This window comes from Podarcis pityusensis (assembly GCF_964106645.2).
Source record: "Podarcis pityusensis genome assembly, chromosome: 6".
Taxonomy (NCBI): Eukaryota; Metazoa; Chordata; class Lepidosauria; order Squamata; family Lacertidae; genus Podarcis; species Podarcis pityusensis.
In genome coordinates this window covers 33705356-33724349 of record NC_138030.1, presented here as the reverse complement: position 1 = coordinate 33724349, position 18994 = coordinate 33705356, and the positions used below count along the sequence as shown (strand labels likewise).

Here is an 18994-nt window from a genome sequence, read left to right as displayed (position 1 = left end):
CAGGTTCACATGCCACCAACTTTGAAAACTCCTGGATCTTCTGTTAAGGTTGCAGCTTTAAGAAAGATGCGAGATGCTGGATGGACTGCAATCTCCAAAGTGGATAGAAAGAAAAAAATGAAAGAAGCTGGAAAACTTTTTGCATAAGTGAAACTTACTGTAATGTTGAACTAATTGTTTAGTTTATCATATTTGAATACTCTGCCTTCATTACATTTTTGTTCCAGTAACTTTTTTTTTTAAAAGATAGGGTGTCCTGAGTCTGTTAAAAGGGCAGGAAGTGTTGGAATAATTTAAATATTATAAGCTTCCCCAAGAACTTATGTTCTGATCTATCTCCTGTAGGTACAGGTGCATGTGTGGAAAAGAATCAATGTAGGGCTCAGTAGAGTCCTCTTTCTTCCTATCCCTCCCTTGCTGGATCTAGAGTACTTTTGCACAGGGCCATCAGGAGAAAAGGTTAGCTGGATGCATACATGGTAGGCTTGATCAGGGTTGTAAGTAATGACCAATGCATAGCACTCTATGATCAGCTAAGGACCAGCAGGGGACAGAAGAAGGAAATAGTGCTCCACTAAGTCCTCTGCCAATCCTCTCCTGCATGCTCATTTGCATGTATAGGTTAACATAAACAGATTAGAAATGTAAGGTTAGTGAAAGAATGAATCAGAAAAGGCTCATGTTATTTAATTAAGCACAATATTACCAATGAAATTGAAAGTCATTCGTTGTCACTGAGTAGCAGATAACTGTATTCCACTGCTGGATGTGTTCCTTGTTTTCAAATAAATATACTTTATTAATTTTATTTTCCTATTTTTATTGAGCTGGATAGAAGTTCAAATATTTATTGAAGCCACTTTAAAAGAGTTCCTGTGCTCCAATAATTATATGCCTCCTGGTGGTATTTGAAATGTTCCCTCATAAGTTGAAGAAAAGTCCACTTCTTTTTCACCAGGCAAAAACTCCAGTCTGTATTGTCCAGGTTGAGCACTAAATGGTAACTGATCAATCTGAAGCTCATCATCGTCATACACTGTCATGCTGGAATTAGAAATTCTTGGTGCATCATATAAGCCTCCTGATATTACAAGTGTGTCATCTGGAGTAGCATATCTGTCCACTGTAAACAGTTTTTAAAAAATAAATATTAGTGGGAAATGATGAATCCAAAAAGCTAAAGACTTAAAATCTTCCTTGTGCAATGATACAATTTAAGTAGTATTCATAGAAAATTGCCAGTATCCAGTTCAGATGTACAACATATCCAGTGAGGATAGAAATATGTTGGCATGGATTCAAAGCAGCACATGTGGATGTTCTAGTTCCTCCTTTCAGAGGCAGCCCCTTACACTGGTCAAAAGGGTCATTTGCCTTTTGCAGTAGCACCTCAAGAGGCTCAGGGGGCTTTGATATGAGCATAAATAAGTTTTTTGCATGTGTGCTCCCAGTACTCTGTGCCCCAGGCCCTTGGCTATAAACATTATTCCTTTACATATTAAAAAAAACCAAAACCAGAAATATTTTTTAAAGCTAAACATTGATACTCAAAAACTCTCTCATACCTTTCTGACTCCTTTTCTCTCATGCATGCTTTTAGGCTGTATCCTTTCCCTACAGGAAACGGTCACATTGTCTGGTAAACCCAATGTTTCCTGCTGCTGAAACTCCACTTCCATTTCAGACTATACACTCCACACAGCAAACAGCTAAGTTTACCACTAGACTGAGAAACAGCAGTAGTACCTCTTGGAGCTGTTTTAAATTGTTACCATTTGCTGTGCCATTCCATTACTTAGCATGTAGTGGTTGGTAAGTGACTAAGGGAAGACAGCTACTATGAATGAAAATAAAAAGCTGAGTATTGCCCCTTCCCATAATTACTCACTAGTCGTGTACATGATATTGGTATTTGATTTAAAATATACTAACCTGTTTCAAAAGAGGCATCATAGAGTGGATGATGGGAAAATTGGTCTCTTCGTTTTCGATATTTCTTGAAAATATATATAATGAATCCGAGAATTGTCAGTGTGAGAACAGTGGCAAAAAATATGGTTAGGATGGTATCTGAATTGCTCAAACCAGCTCCTTCTGCTGCAATGAAATAATACAGAAAGCCTACTAAAACTTAGTTTGAAAAAGCTCAGTAAAACTTAGATCTACCTGCCCGCAGACTGTCTCGCCAGAGTCGTGCATGCTCTAGTTATCTCCCGCTTGGACTACTGCAATGTGCTCTTCATGGGGCTACCTTTGAAGAGATCTGCATTGGTTCCCAGTACATTTCTGAGCACAATTAAATGTGTTGGTTCTGACCTTTAAAGCCCTAAATGGCCTCGGTCCTGTATACCTGAAGGAGCGTCTCCACCCCCATCGTTCAGCTCGGACACTGAGATTCAGCACTGAGGGCCTTCTGGCGGTTCCCTCATTGTGCGAAGAGGTTACAGGGAACCAGACAGAGGGCCTTCTAGGTAGTGGTGCCCGCCCTCTGGAATGCCCTACCGTCAGATGTCAAGGAAATCAGCAACTACAGTATCCTATTTTTAAAAGACACCTGAAGGCAGCCCTGTTTATGGAAGTTTTTAATATTTAATACTGTATTGTTTTTAATACTCGATTGGGAGCTGCCCAGAGTGGCTGGGGAAACTCAGCCAGATGGGCGGGATATAAGTAAATAAATTAATAATAATAATAATAATAATAATAATAATAATTAGTTTGGAATAGCTTAGTGTGCTGCTGACAAATACCCCTTCCTCTTGGTTCATGTGGGAACCAATGACACTGCAAGCAATAGCCTCCAGAAGATCAAAAGAGACTACGAGGCTCTGGGCAGGAAATTGAAGCAATTAAATGCACAAATTGTGATCTCATCTGTCCTCCCAGTTGAACGACGTGGCCCAGGGAGAGAGGGGAAAATAGTGGAAGTGAACAGCTGGCTTCGCAAATGGTGTAAACAGGAACGGTTTGGATTCTTAGATCACGGACTGCAGTTTCTTGAAGATGGACTTCTGGCAAGCGATGGGCTGCACCTCACAACGGTTGGGAGAAATGTTTTTGCCAAAAATCTCAGAAACCTCATCAGGAGGGCTTTAAACTGACTAATGTGGGGGAGGGAGACAGTGCTCCTGAAGGTAGGAGTCTATCAATTGATGAAGATGATCATCCAAATGTCATAGACCAAATGGAGCAAACAGCACACAGACCTAGTGGTGGGAGGAAAAAATCCTTAAATAAGAGACACGGGGGAATGATTAATGGACTTCAATGTCTGTACACTAATGCACAAAGCATGGGAAATAAACAAGATGAGCTTGAGCTCTTGGTACAGCAAACTAAATATGACATAATAGGCATCACTGAAACCTGGTGGGATAAGTCCCACGATTGGAATGTAATAATGGGGGGATACAATCTATTTCAGAGAAACAGACCAGACAAGAAAGGAGGAGGAGTGGCGTTATACGTCAGGGATGTGTATACCTGTGAAGAGATCCAAGATTTAGAACCTCAAAGCCAAAGTGAGAGCATTTGGGTCAAAATTAAGGGAGAGAAGAATAACAGTGACCTCATTGTGGGAGTTTACTATAGATCCCCAAGCCAAACGGAGGACATAGATGATGCCTTCCTGGAACAGATGGCCAAGCATGCAAAAGGAAGGGAGATAGTAGTAATGGGGGACTTCAATTACCCGGATATTTGTTGGATGTCAAACTCAGCCAAGAGCATAAGGTCAAACAGATTCCTCACTGGCCTTGCAGACAACTTCATTGTCCAGAAAGTGGGAGAAGCAACAAGAGGAACAGCCATTTTAGATCTGGTCCTAACAAATGTTGATGACCTGGTTAGTGGGGTAGAAGTGGAAGGATCATTAGGCGCGAGTGATCATGCTCTTCTGAAGTTTACTATACAGCAGAAAGGAGCAGCCAAGCATACTAGGACTCAATTTCTTGACTTTAAGAAAGCTGACTTCATAAAACTTAGGGAAGTGCTGGGTGAGATCCCATGGACAGTAATACTAAAAGGAAAGGGAGTTCATGATGGCTGGGAGTTTGTTAAGAGGGAGATACTAAAAGCACAACGTCAGGCAATACCAATGAGACAGAAACATGGAAGGTGCCTAAAGAAGCCAGGGTGGCTATCTAAAGAACTTTTAACTGAGTTAAGATTTAAAAAGGATGTGTACAAAAAATGGAAAAGGGGGGAAACCACCAAAGAGGAATTCAAACAAATAGCCAGCACGTGTAGACACAAAGTCAGAAAAGCTAAAGCACAGAATGAACTCAGGCTTGCTAGAGAGGTTAAAAGCAACAAAAAAGGCTTTTATGGGTATGTCAGTAGCAAAAGGAAGAACAAAGAAACAGTGGGGTCACTCAGAGGAGAAGATGGTGAAATGCAAACAGGGGACACAGAAAGAGCTGAACTCCTCAATGCCTTCTTTGCCTCAGTCTTCTCCGATAAAGAAAACAATGCCCGACCTGAAGAATTTGGAGCAAATGATTCAGCAAAGGAAACACAGCCCAGAATAACTAAGGAGATAGTACAAGAATACTTGGCTAGTTTAGATGTATTCAAGTCTCCAGGGCCAGATGAACTGCATCCAAGAGTATTAAAAGAACTGGCAGATGTGATCTCAGAACCACTGGCAGTCATCTTTGAGAATTCCTGGAGAACGGGCAAAGTCCCGGCAGACTGGAGGAGGGCAAATGTTGTCCCTATTTTCAAAAAGGGGAAAAGAGAGGACCCAAATAATTACCGCCCAGTCAGTCTGACATCAATACCAGGGAAGATTCTGGAGCAGATCATTAAGCAAACAGTCTGTGAGCACCTAGAAAGGAATGCTGTGATCACCAATAGTCAGCATGGATTTCTGAAAAATAAGTCATGTCAGACTAACCTGATCTCGTTTTTTGACAGAATTACAAGCCTGGTAGATGAAGGGAACGCAGTGGATGTAGCCTACCTTGATTTCAGCAAGGCATTTGACAAGGTGCCTCATGATATTCTTGTAAAGAAGCTGGTAAAATGTGGTCTTGACTATGCTACCACTCAGTGGATTTGTAACTGGCTGACTGACCGAACCCAAAGGGTGCTCATCAATGGTTCCTCTTCATCCTGGAGAAGAGTGACTAGTGGGGTGCCACAGGGTTCTGTCTTGGGCCCGGTCTTATTCAACATCTTTATCAACGACTTGGATGATGGACTCAAGGGCATCCTGATCAAATTTGCAGATGACACCAAATTGGGAGGGGTGGCTAACACCCCAGAGGACAGGATCACACTTCAAAATGACCTTGACAAATTAGAGAACTGGGCCAAAACAAACAAGATGAATTTTAACAGGGAGAAATGTAAAGTATTGCACTTGGGCAAAAAAAATGAGAGGCACAAATACAAGATGGGTGACACCTGGCTTGAGAGCAGTACATGTGAAAAGGATTTAGGAGTCTTGGTTGACCACAAACTTGACATGAGCCAACAGTGTGACGCGGCAGCTAAAAAAGCCAATGCAATTCTGGGCTGCATCAATAGGAGTATAGCATCTAGATCAAGGGAAGTAATAGTGCCACTGTATTCTGCTCTGGTCAGACCTCACCTGGAGTACTGTGTCCAGTTCTGGGCACCACAGTTCAAGAAGGACATTGACAAACTGGAACGTGTCCAGAGGAGGGCAACCAAAATGGTCAAAGGCTTGGAAACGATGCCTTATGAGGAACGGCTAAGGGAGCTGGGCATGTTTAGCCTGGAGAAGAGGAGGTTAAGGGGTGATATGATAGCCATGTTCAAATATATAAAAGGATGTCACATAGAGGAGGGAGAAAGGTTGTTTTCTGCTGCTCCAGAGAAGCGGACACGGAGCAATGGATCCAAACTACAAGAAAGAAGATTCCACCTAAACATTAGGAAGAACTTCCTGACAGTAAGAGCTGTTCGACAGTGGAATTTGCTGCCAAGGAGTGTGGTGGAGTCTCCTTCTTTGGAGGTCTTTAAGCAGAGGTTTGACAACCATATGTCAGGAGTGCTCTGATGGTGTTTCCTGCTTGGCAGGGGGTTGGACTCGATGGCCCTTGTGGTCTCTTCCAACTCTATGATTCTATGATTCTATGATTCTATGACTGCAAATCAGTGTGGATGTTTATTCAGACATTTGTCCAATCAATGATAATGGGACTTCTAGATACGTATATTTAGGGTCTTGGGGGTCACTACTAAAATAGTCTAGTTATTGCTACAGATGCTTTCATCATGTGTCATTTTCAATATCAAACAATTTAAGAGTGACTCTTCTAATGTGCATACAAAGGAAGGTAAACATTGTTCCAATATGTACTTGTAGTCTGATGGGATACCTTTTCCTAAGAACAAACATGCTATTTGGAAGCAGTGGGGAAAAGCTAGGTGTGGGAAGGGTGATTTGGAGCAGATAAACAGGAAGCACTCCTCCTCCTGCCACTTCTCTACTCTTAACATAGCTTTTCACTATAAAACAACATCACAGCATCAGGTCTCAGTTTACATGTGTTTGCCTGTAACTTTATATTTTGTCCATCAGACCTACCTGGAAAGTGAATTGCTGAAACTGAAAGGTAGCCCTTGCTGGTGATAGGTGGTGCAGTACTAGAAGGCTGGACTGTCAGTTTTAATGTGGTAGCTGAAGTTGTGACATTGAAATCTTCAACTGTGGCTTGATGTGTAGAATTAGTAGAGAATGACTCTGTTGGAAATGTCATCTCAGTTTTGGCTTCAGCAGTCATAGCTGATGTTTCTGTATGAGGAGAATGGGTGCTTTGTAGAAGCGTAGGAAAGTTGGTAATATTCACTGTTGTTGCAAATGTACTCAAGCTGGCACTTCCATTCTGCAATATAGTGATGTTGCCTGCTTCTGTACTGGAAACGGTCAGCCCTTCAGTCCTAGATGTGGTATTCATTGCTGGGATGTAGTTTGTAGTCTGAAGTGAAACTGTCTTCAGTATGATGGAGACTACAAGGCAAACATATGTTCTTTTGTCCATCATAGCTTTCTGTTTTTTCCTCGTCAATTATGTTAGCTTTTTCTCCTGTGGAAACATATTTAAAACAACAATAACAGAGTTATGAATATAAACTAAAATTGCGTCTGCTAGGTTCTCTGCAAAAGCATTTAGAGGTGTAAAAGAGCAGAAGGCATTAAACTTTATCTTCTCAATTAATAGATCTTTGATATAAGGCATACACCTCTCTGGTCTGAGAGAGACACTGAGAGAGACAAGTAGGGTTAGAAACACACATCCCCTGTAATTACCAATTGATTCTGCCCCTTGAGAGGTAAGAGATAAACATGGATGCTCTGAGTAGAGCCAGCAGAAGCCTTTACAGCCAAACCAAGTATTTCAATGCTTCATTGTCAATTCCATGGCTTATTGAAGGCATGTACCTCAGCAGAAATACATAAATGGAGCCTTAGCGTGTCACAACTGTGATAGCATGTTTTCCTTGGACTCGGGTTAACTTTGATATATGCTCGATTCAGCCCTGAGCAATTAATTTACTGAGTCTTAGATTCCTATCAGTAACATGTAAAAGGTAGTGTCAGACCTCACAGGGCAAATAGGATGAAGATGATTGATGCAGTTTGTAATCATGAGCTGTGAATGTGGAACAATAATAATTGGCCTTTGGCAAACTGAAAACTTGTAACCTTTGCCTCCGTTGGGGCTTATCAACACTGTACTCTGCTAGGGTATGAATACCCTGTGTTAATGTGAAGGGCTTAACAGTTTTCATAGCACTACCAGAACCAGATATTCAAAAGAACTACGCTGGTAAGTTATAAGATAAGATAACATTCTTTATTTTGGTCCAAAGACCCACAGAAGAATTTTCAAAAGCAAAATAAAACAGAAATACAGGGAAAGGATTCCAAGGCGGCCAATATGTTTTATCCAGAGCATGTAAGTTTCTATTATTACCATACTTCTAAGAGGAATTTAGCCACGGTCAGGGTAGTATTGTTTGACATATCTCCAAGGAGGTACTTAAAGGTAGAAGGTTTCAGATTTTCCAGTTAAGTTTACCGATAAGGGTTTAATTAATTGATCTCTGGATTGTTTGAACTGCTCACATTGTAGTAGGATATTCTTCATACAGTCAAAACCCTGAGAACATAAGGAGAGCCTATTCTGATAGGGTATGCCAGACAGTCTGCCGTTTAGTACTTCTGATGGAAATACATTTAGTCTGGCTTTGGTGAATAATCGACAATAGAGACAGACAGATTCATGAAATACAATGGTAATTGAAAATCATGGCCATAGTGGATTCCATATGCAAATAATATTTGGTTAACAGGTTGTTAACTTGTAGTTGACCTTTATCTTTGAATCTACTGCTGAATCAGGAGACAAGGAAACATCTTATTTTCCATCTTCTGCTTGCTGGAAAGAACAGGACTTGAATTATGAATCTAAAGATATGGATCAGGGCCAGCCCAAGACATTTCGGCACCTGAGGTAGACCCCAAAATGGCTCTCTTCTCCCCACCAGGAAAGAAAAGGTGAGGAAAGATATACATCAGGAATGGGGGTGAGGGCGGGGGGGAGAGATCAACATTGGGACCCGCTGCTTCAGTGGATCCTGCCACCTGAGGCACAGGCCAAGTCAAAGGCTGGAATAGGGAGGGACAACAGAAGGCATGTCTGCCTACTCCTCCAGTTCATCAGCGTAATTCAAGTTTAGAAGGCAATTCCAAGCTCACAACCTGGCAAACTGACAAGAAGCTGCAGCAAGTAGATTTTTTATTTACATTATTTACGTGCTGCTCTACACTTTCTCTTGTCCCATGCCTAGAAAGCTCGGGCCCAAGGGGTTTTCCACTTCTCCTGTGCTTTCTAGGCACAGGTCTGAGTGGTTTTCTGTTTGTCCCACGGCTTTTTCTAGGAAAACTTGCTCTCTACTGCTGAATCACAAATCCATGGAAGACCCAATTGACATTTGCTCTGATTCAGCAATACAGAGTGGGTTTTCCTGGGGGAAAGTGGTGAGATAAGCAGAAGTCTAGACAAACCCATACTTATGTAACTCCTGCTTCTCAGACAGGCCCAGAATCCCTCCAAAGCACTCTTCTTCAGCTTGAGATCTGTGATTCATCCAAAGCAATACACTCCCCTAACACACACACACACACACACAAAATCCAAATCTCTTGAAACTCACCAAAGATGATGATGGCAGCAACGACCCAAGTAACAGATACTTAGCCTTAGCGTGTTTCTGTTTGTTTAATTACTTGGGATATGTTCACTGCAGGGCTGGGCAAAGCCCATAGAGATCTCTATGGTAACGGAAAACTATAAAAGAATTCTAAGGTTAGTCATGCAGAACAATTATTGGCTGGGCTGGGCTGGGCTGGCCTGTCATTTGAATATAGCTGAGAAACTTAACAAGAAATGATATGTATGTACCATAAGATTGTGTTTCAGCACAAAACAGTTTCTACAACTATCCCTATGAAATGTTCTTTCCCAATTCTTAAAAGGAAGACTTTAACAAACAGTTTCCTTCTCAAGAGTAAGAAGAGTATTAAAGCCACTGTGCTTTTGATCATAGCCCTACTTATTTTTCAGAAACGAGAGAGAGAGAGAGAAACTCAAGTCACATGATAGTTGCATCATAGAGACATTCCAAATCAGAACAAAGTTGGATACATGATCTGCATAGAAAGAGGGCTACAAAGAAGAAGGTGAAAAGAATTCAGTGCAAATAACTAGCATGTGGGTGGCTAATGGGTGGCACTCCAGAGCCTGTTGAACTGCAATTCCCCTCAGTCCCAGCCAGTAGTGAGAGATGATGTGAGTTGTACTCCAACCACATCTGGAGAGCCGCCCATTAACAGAGGCTGTTTTAGGGGACACAGACACCTTTCCGGAATTTCTCACCAGTTTGTTTTCTGATGAGTACAGAAATAGTTTAGGAAAGATGTAATAATTAACCAACAATGTACTGTAGTCTGGTTTACCTTGGGGTGCAGAGATATGACAAGAACGTTCTAGGTGACCCTTCCCAGATTTGCCACAGCAGAAACAGAAGACTAATTCATGAGGAAACAGAAGCAAAGTCTTGAAAAATGAATCTTGTTTGACAAACCAAGCTGCTCTTATGTTTGCTGGTTATTTTCCTCAGACTAGAAACTAAGCCAATCTTTCACATATGAAAAAAAGTAACAACCATACTTATAGTTCTGAAGTCACTGCCACAAGTCCAGTGCCGCACCATTAATATTTTCTAGTACGCATCCTTCAGAAACCAGCCACATCTGCTCCAAGATTCTGGGAACAATACTTTACCTTACATATAAGCAGGAAGTAAATGTACTCAAATTGTTAACCAATTAGGCCTGCAAAAACAGTTTAATGATTCATACTGCAAGTGAATGATTAACCTGTGACTAGTGCTGGCAAGGATTAAATCAATCCATCTTTTTCATACAAAAGGTCACAGAAAAACAATAACTCAGTCTCAAACCCAAAAGCAAAACACGGATAACAGCAGTCCAGTTCTAGGACACCTCACTTACCATGTGTTGATCTTCTAATCCAGTCTAAGACATGCTTGAGTTTTGGCTCTGCATTGGATGCATTCAGATGCTAATGGCTAGTATCCAGGAGTGGATACTGGTCCATGGTGATAATGGAAGTGAATGCTCCTACATCAGCATACCACATATGGAAGTGTCAATCCAGAATCAAAACCTACCAACATCTGGCAAATCCCTGTTCTAGTTCAGGAACAAATTCTCCCTAATTGGACATTCAAAATATTGTGTATAATCTGTATGCTCACTTCAGAAGCACAAACTGCTGTTGCTTCCTCGCTGCCCATTTTCCCTCCCCAACCCATGCTATGCTTATTCTGATGCATTCCTAGAATCTTAGTATTGTAGAGTTGGGAGCAACCCTGAGGATCATCTAGTTCAGGCATGTCCAACCAGTCTATTGTGGGGCGTCCCTGGTTGATCCTGGTCGATCGTGTGATCCTAGCAAAAAATAAAGAAATCACTCCCAGTTTTTTTATAGTGGGAGTAGATTGCAGTCTCTTGGGAGTCGGACATGCCTGTCTAGTCCAACCCCCTGAAATGCAGGAATAGTTATTTAGATTTATTTTATTCTACTTATTTAGATTTAGTTTATAATTTTATAATAAAAAGCACAATAACCGAAGAACACAATTTGTACTTTGAAACTTGTAAATGAAGGTGTAAGCCATTGCAGCTTCTAGACTTTGAAAACAGGAGACAACATTTATCTGTTCCTACTTGGGCAATATAATGTGGCAGCTAATGGTGGGGATGGGGGTGATTGCAATTATTGATGAGAGATCATTATGAATGCACATTAAGGACACTTGAAGGGACCCTAGATTCAATTTTGTGACAACTTAGGGACTATCCAGATTTTTTTTTTAACTGTACACTCCTGATGATTGGTGCTCAAGGTGGTGTCTGGCTGCTTCTATGCAATCCCAATTTCAATAGTGTTTGTGCCTGCAAAAGTTTCAGGGCAGACATATTGTTTCATTTCCCATTGTGACTTCCTTCTGAAATCGTAACTTTTCATCCCACAAATCTTCCAGGCTTTGATTTGTTTCGTTGTCCCCCCGTTGTGTGCTGTAGCAGAATAATTAGGTCTGCATCCCTTAACAATCTTTTCAGAATACTGGCACATTTTTACAACAAATATGACATCATTGTCTTGCCTGCTTTTAAATAGTCATCTTTTGCATTTTCTGTAGCGTCGCTTATCATTGAGGCACATCCAGTGCCCTGATATTTGGGTTCCTGGGATTACTCATCTGACGGCAACACGGCAGCGGTATCTTCTGTTTCATGAAAGTGCGACTCGTTGATGTCAATGAGAAGGATGTTTTGCTTAGGAGAAAGGTTAGAGATGAATGATTAATACTTAAACTGGCTGTCATTGGATGGAGATCCTAGAGTTTAAGTGGCACATGGACAAGTCATGTAACCAGCTGGGAAGCAAGTGTGCCTTAGATAAAACAGAAATGGAGCTGGACTACCACGGTATAGTAGATTCTGAAGAGGTCTCTTAATGAGGGAAATTGTGGAAAGATCTGGTACATGACAAAGGAGTGTATTCAGAAAAAGGCATAATTACAACCTAGTGCAAGGGACTTGGAGTGAGGATTTGTCTCCTAGATGAAACCTCAGAATCTTCAGCTGAGGAGCTGTGAAGCTGGTCTGGTATTTAAGACACCTAAATACTTTATTTATTCTAACATAAATAATAAATAATAATAAAATTTTTATATTAAAATATTTACAACCCACCTCTCATGAAGGCCTACACAAACCCTGCCAGCCGTTTCACAAATTTCATTAGACCAAATATGCATTTGCTTAAGCATAGGATAGGCACATTTCAAGCATCAACCTCACCCCATGATGATATCTGTTTTCTCTTTAGCTAAACACATCTGATAGATGCCCAAGAGGAGATTCCACACCCCAGTTCACACTCCTTCCCTACCTAGGCAAAGCAATAATGGTCCAAAACATCTACCTCTGAAGTTTGCCTGCTTACAAGCCCTGCCATGTATTGTTACACATCCTCTCCCCATTGGTCAGACTCCCTCATCCACTCCCTTTCCACCCAAGATATAAACAAAGGCTCTTAAAAATAAATAAATGAGATTTTGTCTTCATGGGAACAACTTAAAGAGCTATGCATATTCCTGGCATGTTAAGTGGACCTTGATCTGATGTAGGGTAAACTAGACACTGAGTATGTCTAGAGCCAATGTAGTGTAGTGGTTAGAGTGTTGGACTAGGGTCTGGGAGATCAGGGTTCAAATCCCTACCTGGCCAAGAAGTTCACTGTGGGTCTATTGGGCCAGCCACTATCTCTCAGTCTAACTTGCCTCAAAGGTTGTTGTGAGAATTGAGGGGGGCAGAGGAAGAAAATCTTGGAGAAAAAGGTGATGTTGCTGTGCTACAACTCCCATCATCTTTGACTACCGGCCATGCTAACTGAAGCCGATAGGAGTTGGAGTCCAACAACTTTTAGAAGGTTCATCTACTGGCTTTAAAAGTACATTTTACCTACTTCTAAGTATTGCTTCTTTTTCTGTTCCATACTAGTCACTTCTTTCTTGGAATAAATTTTGCTGAAGGGTGCAATAAAAATGTTTTAAATAAATAAAATAATGTCCCACCAGTGTTTCAAAGCTGATGATTGCTGCACTCAATCCAATGCACCATTATCTTGCTAAAATTAATAGGACCGTTGTACTGATGCTGTACTTACATTTAGATGTGGCAATGTTCCAAAGATATCATATGTGAAGACTCTCCTGGGTTCTCAGACAGAGCACCTGACAGTCATTCTCTGAATGTACCCCTGCTTACTTCCTCACTCTTGCACAATTTATTTCCTGCAGAAATCCAGGGTCCACCCATCTGCTGAGGGCCCCCATTTCTGAATTAGGGCCCCCATTTCTGAATTAGGGCCACCTGGGAAAGATTATTTAACAATGAGATAATAACAAACTCATGTCCATGTGGCTTTGGGCAGCAGGAAACAACGGAGCATGCCGCCTTTTATTGCCAATATTATATAGACATTTGAACTAGGTTTATCCAGCCCATCTTATATAAGTTTCCTGGGCATTCAGAACAACACAACATCTCCCTATTACTACAGGATGAGACCCCAGAAGTTACATATTCAGTCGCCAGCTTTTGTGCTGCCATGATAGATATTCAACGAAGAATGGTCTATGCTACAATTCAATCCTAAACTGAAGGCCCATATTGTTAGATCTGCACTTCTGAAGCCTACCCCATATAGCTGTGTTAACCGATCTTTTAATTTTTCTTATAAATTTTTACTCACCCATTATCTATGCTTAATTAAGTATTCTATGTATATGTTTGGTTCTTCCTCTTATGTATTTAATAATTATTCGCTTAGATTCATACTGTTATGCTATTTATTTAGATGTTTTGCTTATGCCGGTCTATGACCGTAATAAAGTACTTGACTCATCATAACATATGTTTGAGAGATTTATTATAGAAAGTCAAATTAATTAGTGTTGCTTTTAGACACTTAAGCCCCTTTTGCTATGATGTAGATCTATTTTTAGAGACCTTGAGAAGAGAGGAGAAAAAATAATGTCCCACGGACTGAATAATGAAAATGACTTTGCATGATCCACACTTACCATTTCTAGGCACAGTCCTGAACTACAGGGATGCATTCAGCTGAGGCCACATACATGCTATACCTTTTAAAAAAAGGTAAAGGTAAAGGATCCCTGGACGGTTGAGTCAAAGGCGACTATTGGGGTTGCGGCGCTCATCTAGCCTTCAGACCAAGGGACCCGGTGTTTGTCCACAGACAGCTTTCTGGGTCATGTGGCCAGCAGAAGAACACCGTGCCAGAAAACAGAGCACATGGAAACAATTGGCAGGAGCTGGGATAGAGCAACAGGATCTCACTGCTGACCTTCTAATTGGCAAGCCAAGAGGCTCAGTGGTTTACACCACAGCGCCACCCATGTCCTATGTCCCATGTCCCCACCTATACCTATACCTTTAAGGCACATTCAAAGCACATTCTTTCTCTCAAATAATTCTGGCCACTGTAGTTTGTTAAGGGTTGCTGAGAATTTCACATATAGACCTCTCTGTTCTTCCATCACCATTCAAATCTATCCTAAGACCCCCTGTTCTGCAAACTGGGTTTGTTTCTCTTCCATGGCAGTTCTTTCCCAGCAATTACCAATGTCAACAAAGGCTTTCCTAAATCCATATATATGTATTTTCATGTTGTGGTAAGTGAAGAATGAATATTAAATTAATTAGCTGTGCCATCCAGCTGCTAGGCGGAGATGTTATAGTTCTCCATATCTCAATTACATTTCCTGAATGGACAAGTATGAATCTTCAGTAGATATTCCAGAGATTAGAAGTAGCAATTAATGCAATTACATAAACAGGTAGATCAGCCAGGAATTAACCAGAGGAGTATAAAATGCACTCAGAGTTTGTGCTGGATTTATTGCGCCTGAAGCAGAATCAATGAAGCATCTGGTTCTTGTGTGAAGGAAAGAGCCGGTTGACGGTCTTTCCAGTTTGGCATCACTTCACGGCTGATAGGTGGGTGTCTGGCCAGTGTTCCAGGTTTTGCCTCTATGTAAGTATGTGGGGAATTCAGGAATGACTGCATATTTGTAGATGTTGGCAACTTGTGCCCTACTGTCAGGGTGCCTCCAGAATCCACACTGCCACTATTTTGCAGGAGGGATTTAAGTGTATATCATAAATTTAGACGTGTGCAATTAAATTGCTTGCTCACCCTAGTACAACAAATCTACCTTTTTAAAGACAGGCTGCTTGCAGTAAGGAAAGTCACAGGAAATGTACTGAAAAGCATGGAATGAATTAATGAGTTGCAGGAAGATGTATGGACACTGCACAAGCAAATCAGGATGGATGATCATTAAAGACCAGACATGGGCTTGTATCCATTATAGCACTAAGTAAATGTCTGCACAATGCAAGGATTTCTGCTTGCACAATAGAATTCACCTTTCTCCTCCCTTGTGCCCTGCTAAATCTGTTCTGGCGGTTCTCCCAACTCTCCAAAGCAGATTTGGTGAGGCTGCGGAGTGTGCACGCAGGGAGAAAACAGGGAAAAATTCTGTTGCACAAGTAGTTATCCTTGCACTGACGGGATGAGGAAAATGGATACTGCCCAGTGTATAACCTCTGTGTAAGCTTTCTGCAAGCAAATTAGAATGAATGTTCAATGAACAGGTCATGTGGAGGAGCCCTCAGAAAAAGGACTTTTCCTAGGGAGGATTCTGTGGCATCAGCCAGAGGCTTGCCATTCTGTCATCGCTTTGTTCGTTCAACCTGACACTCTTAGCAGAAGGAGCTCTATTTTCCCAAGCGATACTATAATACTAGCTTATGGCTTGCAAATCCTGAGCATTATGTTTGACCTCTTTTTACAGTATCATTAACTTTGGTTTTACTGGGGCTGTTCTTAGTTTGCACAGAGGTTTTAGACTGAGGCAACCATGTACTGAATGTTATGTGTTTCTCTGCCTAAAGAAAGGGAGGCTCAAAAAATTACCATTGCTTCTTTATTCCATCATTTAAGAATGCTTGCTACTGTATGATTGGCAGAACATAATCATTATTGTCCAAGTTATATGTGCATGCACCCTGAAGCTCAAGGGTACTTTTTAAGCATTGCTGATCCTTAGATATGCAAGCGCATGGGAATGACAGGAGGAAGAGAAGGGCAAGGTAGCCTTGATGCAGAGATTCTCTGTGTCAGGACAATTGTCTTTCTTCAAGATACTCCTTGTCTTTGCAGATGTACATATTACAGTTTAACTAGGAATTTCCCACTTGGACCTGCCCTCCCTCAATCTAGCTAGGGCACAAATAGCTTACTAGTTATTCTTTATGTTTATGTACACAGAGAACCCATGTACCTGATTGCATAGAAAAAAGATCAGAGAGTTTGGCAGTGGAGACTGGGAAAGTCCCTTATATTCTGTTAATAAGCTACTCCTGACATCACAATGTCTAAAGTGACTTTGCCTTGCTTTGTTTTTGCATGCAGCATGAATCCTGCCCCTTTCACCTCTCTCTTCCTAGTCTTTGCCCTGACATTGGGGCAGAGCATGTCCCTTTGTGTCCCCGTTGAGTACATCATCCACGTGGAGAAGAGAGAATGTGCCTTCTGCCTGGCCATCAACACCACCATCTGTGAAGGATATTGCATGACACGGGTACGTTCTTACAACACACCATTGAGTCCCTTCTTGGTTGGTTAGGAAAAAAAAGAGTTTTAAGAAGTAGCTTAGGCCTTAGGAGAAAATAGGAAAGGATTATTAGACAACAGAGAAGACGAATGAGGTGATATAATGGTTTGAGACATTATACTAAATGTGGAGGTGAAATGGGAGACACTGGAGTAGTCGAGGCTTTGAATCAATGGACTTTTCAGAGACATGGAAGTGATCAAGGACAGCTATCTGTCGCAAACTATCATCTTGCTTCTACTATGACATTATTTTAATTTTTGAGGAAATGATTTTCCTTTAGCACATTCAAGAATTATTTTTTGCTTTTTTAATTCTCATGAAAATTGGGTTAGCCATGTGGGTTATAGGGCACTAAAGAAAGTGGAGAATGTGACTTCACCCCACCAGCACACAGCAGGCCCTCACCCATTACGTGATGCTGGCTTAGGGTTGGTGTTGTAGTAGCTCTTCCTCATGGTCTTCAGTAATGGAGTGCCAGGAGTGTGGGTAGAGAGAGGTGGAATCAATATGACACTCATAAATAGCAACCAAAACAAAAGAACAGCGATGAAGGGCTGTAGGTAAGAAGAATGTGGCCGGGGGGGGGGGGGGGAATTGCAATTACGATGATGACCATCAATAACTGATGGGTGGGAACTAAGAGCAGTATGTATTGGCAACAAATTGGATCTGAAAAATCAAAGGTCATGGCGAAAGATTGCACTCAAAAGGGTACCTGAGCAACAGGTTGAAAAGCAGGATTAGCAAAGTTCCACCAGTTTAATGAAGGTAAATGTTGAAAGAATGAGCACATGTTCAGAAAGCAAATGGCCACTAGAAAAGTGGAGGGCCAATTCAGAAAGTGAAAAAACCAAAATACAGAATTTCAGATTAACTATTAAAGTAATGGGACAAACCAAAAGAAGAGGGCCAAGAGGTCACAACCAATCTGTGCATATTTAGGAATTTGATCCTGCTCAGCAACCCTTCCCCAAATAATCATACCAAGGAACTACACAAGGAACCGAGCTCGTACCACAAATTCAACATTATGGTGGGACTGTGCCTATGTCATAGCTTGAAAACCCGTCACAAGGATGAAATGGCCTTTCTTGCTTCAGCAGCAGTTACAAAAATGTGACCGTTGGGGAGGTGTGAGATGGAGAGATTTCTATCTGAGAACAACATAAATTATGTGGGTAGGATTAAGCAAAAAGCAATAACCACTGGCATTCTCTTACAGGACAGCAATGGTAAGAAGCTGCTGCCCCAGAGCGCCCTGTCCCAGGAAGTGTGCACATACAAGGACATGGTGTACAAGACTGTGATGATCCCTGGCTGTCAACACCATGTCGTCTCCTACTATTCCTATCCTGTGGCCGTGAGCTGCAAGTGTGGGAAATGCAACACTGACTACAGCGACTGTGTGCATGAGGCAAGCAGCACTGATTATTGCACTATACCTCAGAAGCTACATAACCTATAAGGCCCCTTCTTTCTCTCTCTTGCACACAAAGACACACTATCCCTCCTGTCACATGGCAAGTTTTGGGCATCCAAGAATAAATAGAATGGTTAGCATATCCAACACTTGTTATGTAAAATTATTTAGACAATTTTTTTAAAAAAACAATCAGCTGCTGTTTTCCATTTTATCTAGGACTCACAGACACAAAAATAATTTTCAGCAGTGTTACAAAGGCGCCTCTGACCGTGTGGTTGTACAGACACAAGGAATCCACATTTCTTTGTTGGATTCATTCTCCTTCCTGAGGAAAAGCAAAACAAGCCAGCCCCTTCCATTCATGCTTTGACAGAGGAGGGAAGTTGTATGTTCGGCCAGAATTGCTATGCTGTTCTCAGCACTGACAGCTACACCAATATTTCATTAGCTCCTGTGATTTGCTTGCCAGTCTTTGCCATTGCTGTGTCAAGTATTAATAACCATGGAGATCAAGACCCCTGTGGCACTCCAAAGACTATCTTACTATATCACAAATAACTGTAGACAGCATCTGTCATGGATGCTTTAGCTGGGATTCCTGCATTGCAGGGGGTTGAACTAGATGACCCTTGGGTCCCTTCCAACTCTATGATTCTGAGAAATTTCATGCCATAATAAATTAGGTACCACAGGACTCTTGGTTTTCTTTGGACTAGAGTGCCAGTTGTGTTC

At 41.4% G+C, this 18994-nt stretch overlaps 3 protein-coding genes across 14 annotated transcripts in view; 2 read left to right on the top strand and 1 right to left on the bottom strand.

Annotated features, from left to right (window-relative positions):
• The window catches only part of SYCP1 (synaptonemal complex protein 1), a 56232-nt gene extending 55424 nt beyond the window's left edge, over positions 1-808 (top strand). For all 7 annotated transcript variants that reach the window (XM_081009810.1, XM_081009813.1, XM_081009814.1 and 4 more), the window contains exon 32: positions 4-808. In XM_081009810.1, coding sequence (XP_080865936.1) covers positions 4-147 — 144 coding nt within the window. In that variant the 3' untranslated portion in view covers positions 148-808. The remainder of the gene's footprint in view (positions 1-3) is intronic.
• Positions 776-10315, bottom strand: LOC308479310 (uncharacterized protein). Of its 3 annotated transcripts, none has more exons than XM_081009904.1 (5): positions 10209-10315; positions 9193-9326; positions 6560-7058; positions 1933-2097; positions 776-1123 (listed from the first exon to the last, which is right to left on the bottom strand). In XM_081009904.1, the coding sequence occupies exons 3-5, from the start codon at positions 7014-7016 to the stop codon at positions 888-890; spliced, it is 858 nt and encodes a 285-aa protein (XP_080866030.1). In that variant the 5' UTR covers positions 7017-7058; positions 9193-9326; positions 10209-10315; the 3' UTR covers positions 776-887. The 3 variants fall into 3 exon arrangements, with proteins under 3 accessions (XP_080866030.1, XP_080866028.1, XP_080866029.1); XM_081009902.1 differs by having other exon boundaries at positions 9995-10312; XM_081009903.1 differs by lacking the exon at positions 10209-10315 and having other exon boundaries at positions 9193-9457.
• Positions 7065-18406, top strand: TSHB (thyroid stimulating hormone subunit beta). Of its 4 annotated transcripts, XM_081009946.1 has the most exons (5): positions 7065-7931; positions 8378-8533; positions 11767-11914; positions 16635-16803; positions 18062-18406. In XM_081009946.1, the coding sequence occupies exons 3-5, from the start codon at positions 11880-11882 to the stop codon at positions 18302-18304; spliced, it is 447 nt and encodes a 148-aa protein (XP_080866072.1). In that variant the 5' UTR covers positions 7065-7931; positions 8378-8533; positions 11767-11879; the 3' UTR covers positions 18305-18406. The 4 variants fall into 4 exon arrangements, with proteins under 4 accessions (XP_080866072.1, XP_080866073.1, XP_080866071.1 ...); XM_081009947.1 differs by lacking the exon at positions 8378-8533; XM_081009945.1 differs by having other exon boundaries at positions 7065-8533.
• Positions 18407-18994: the final 588 nt, after the last annotated feature.